This window comes from Arachis duranensis, chromosome 10 (genome assembly GCF_000817695.3).
Source record: "Arachis duranensis cultivar V14167 chromosome 10, aradu.V14167.gnm2.J7QH, whole genome shotgun sequence".
NCBI classification, from domain to species: domain Eukaryota; kingdom Viridiplantae; phylum Streptophyta; class Magnoliopsida; order Fabales; family Fabaceae; genus Arachis; species Arachis duranensis.
In genome coordinates this window covers 96,471,674-96,472,056 of record NC_029781.3, presented here as the reverse complement: position 1 = coordinate 96,472,056, position 383 = coordinate 96,471,674, and the positions used below count along the sequence as shown (strand labels likewise).

At 27.9% G+C, this 383-nt stretch overlaps 1 protein-coding gene across 1 annotated transcript in view; it reads left to right on the top strand.

Annotated features, from left to right (window-relative positions):
* The window catches only part of LOC107471083 (probable prolyl 4-hydroxylase 6), a gene marked incomplete in the record, with an annotated part of 3,352 nt that overhangs the window by 421 nt on the left and 2,548 nt on the right, over window positions 1–383 (top strand). The window contains 2 exon segments of the mRNA XM_021132508.2: window positions 66–149; window positions 279–336. Of these exon segments, the coding sequence (XP_020988167.1) occupies window positions 66–149; window positions 279–336 (142 nt within the window).

Sequence of the window (383 nt, the reverse complement as noted above, 5' to 3'; positions counted from 1 at the left end):
CACCCTACTTTGTTATTATTTTTAGTTTTTTTTTTCTTATTATAATATTTTTATTGTTCATATAGGCATGGATCGCTTCTTAGATTGAACAGAGGTGGTTCTTCAGTGTTTGATCCAACAAGGGTCATTCAGCTATCGTGGCAACCAAGGTATAAAACCCCTTTTCCCCTATTTAATTTTTCCAAAGGGTAATTTTTATTTATTTATTTTCATTTTATTATTATAAATAATAGTTAACTTAGCAGTAATAATATAATTTGGTGAGTGATGTCATGCAGGGCTTTTATATACAAGAAGTTTTTAACTGACGAAGAATGTGACCATTTGATCACTCTGGTTAGTTCTTTGATTTTTTTTTATTTTTTATTTTTATGTATCTTGTT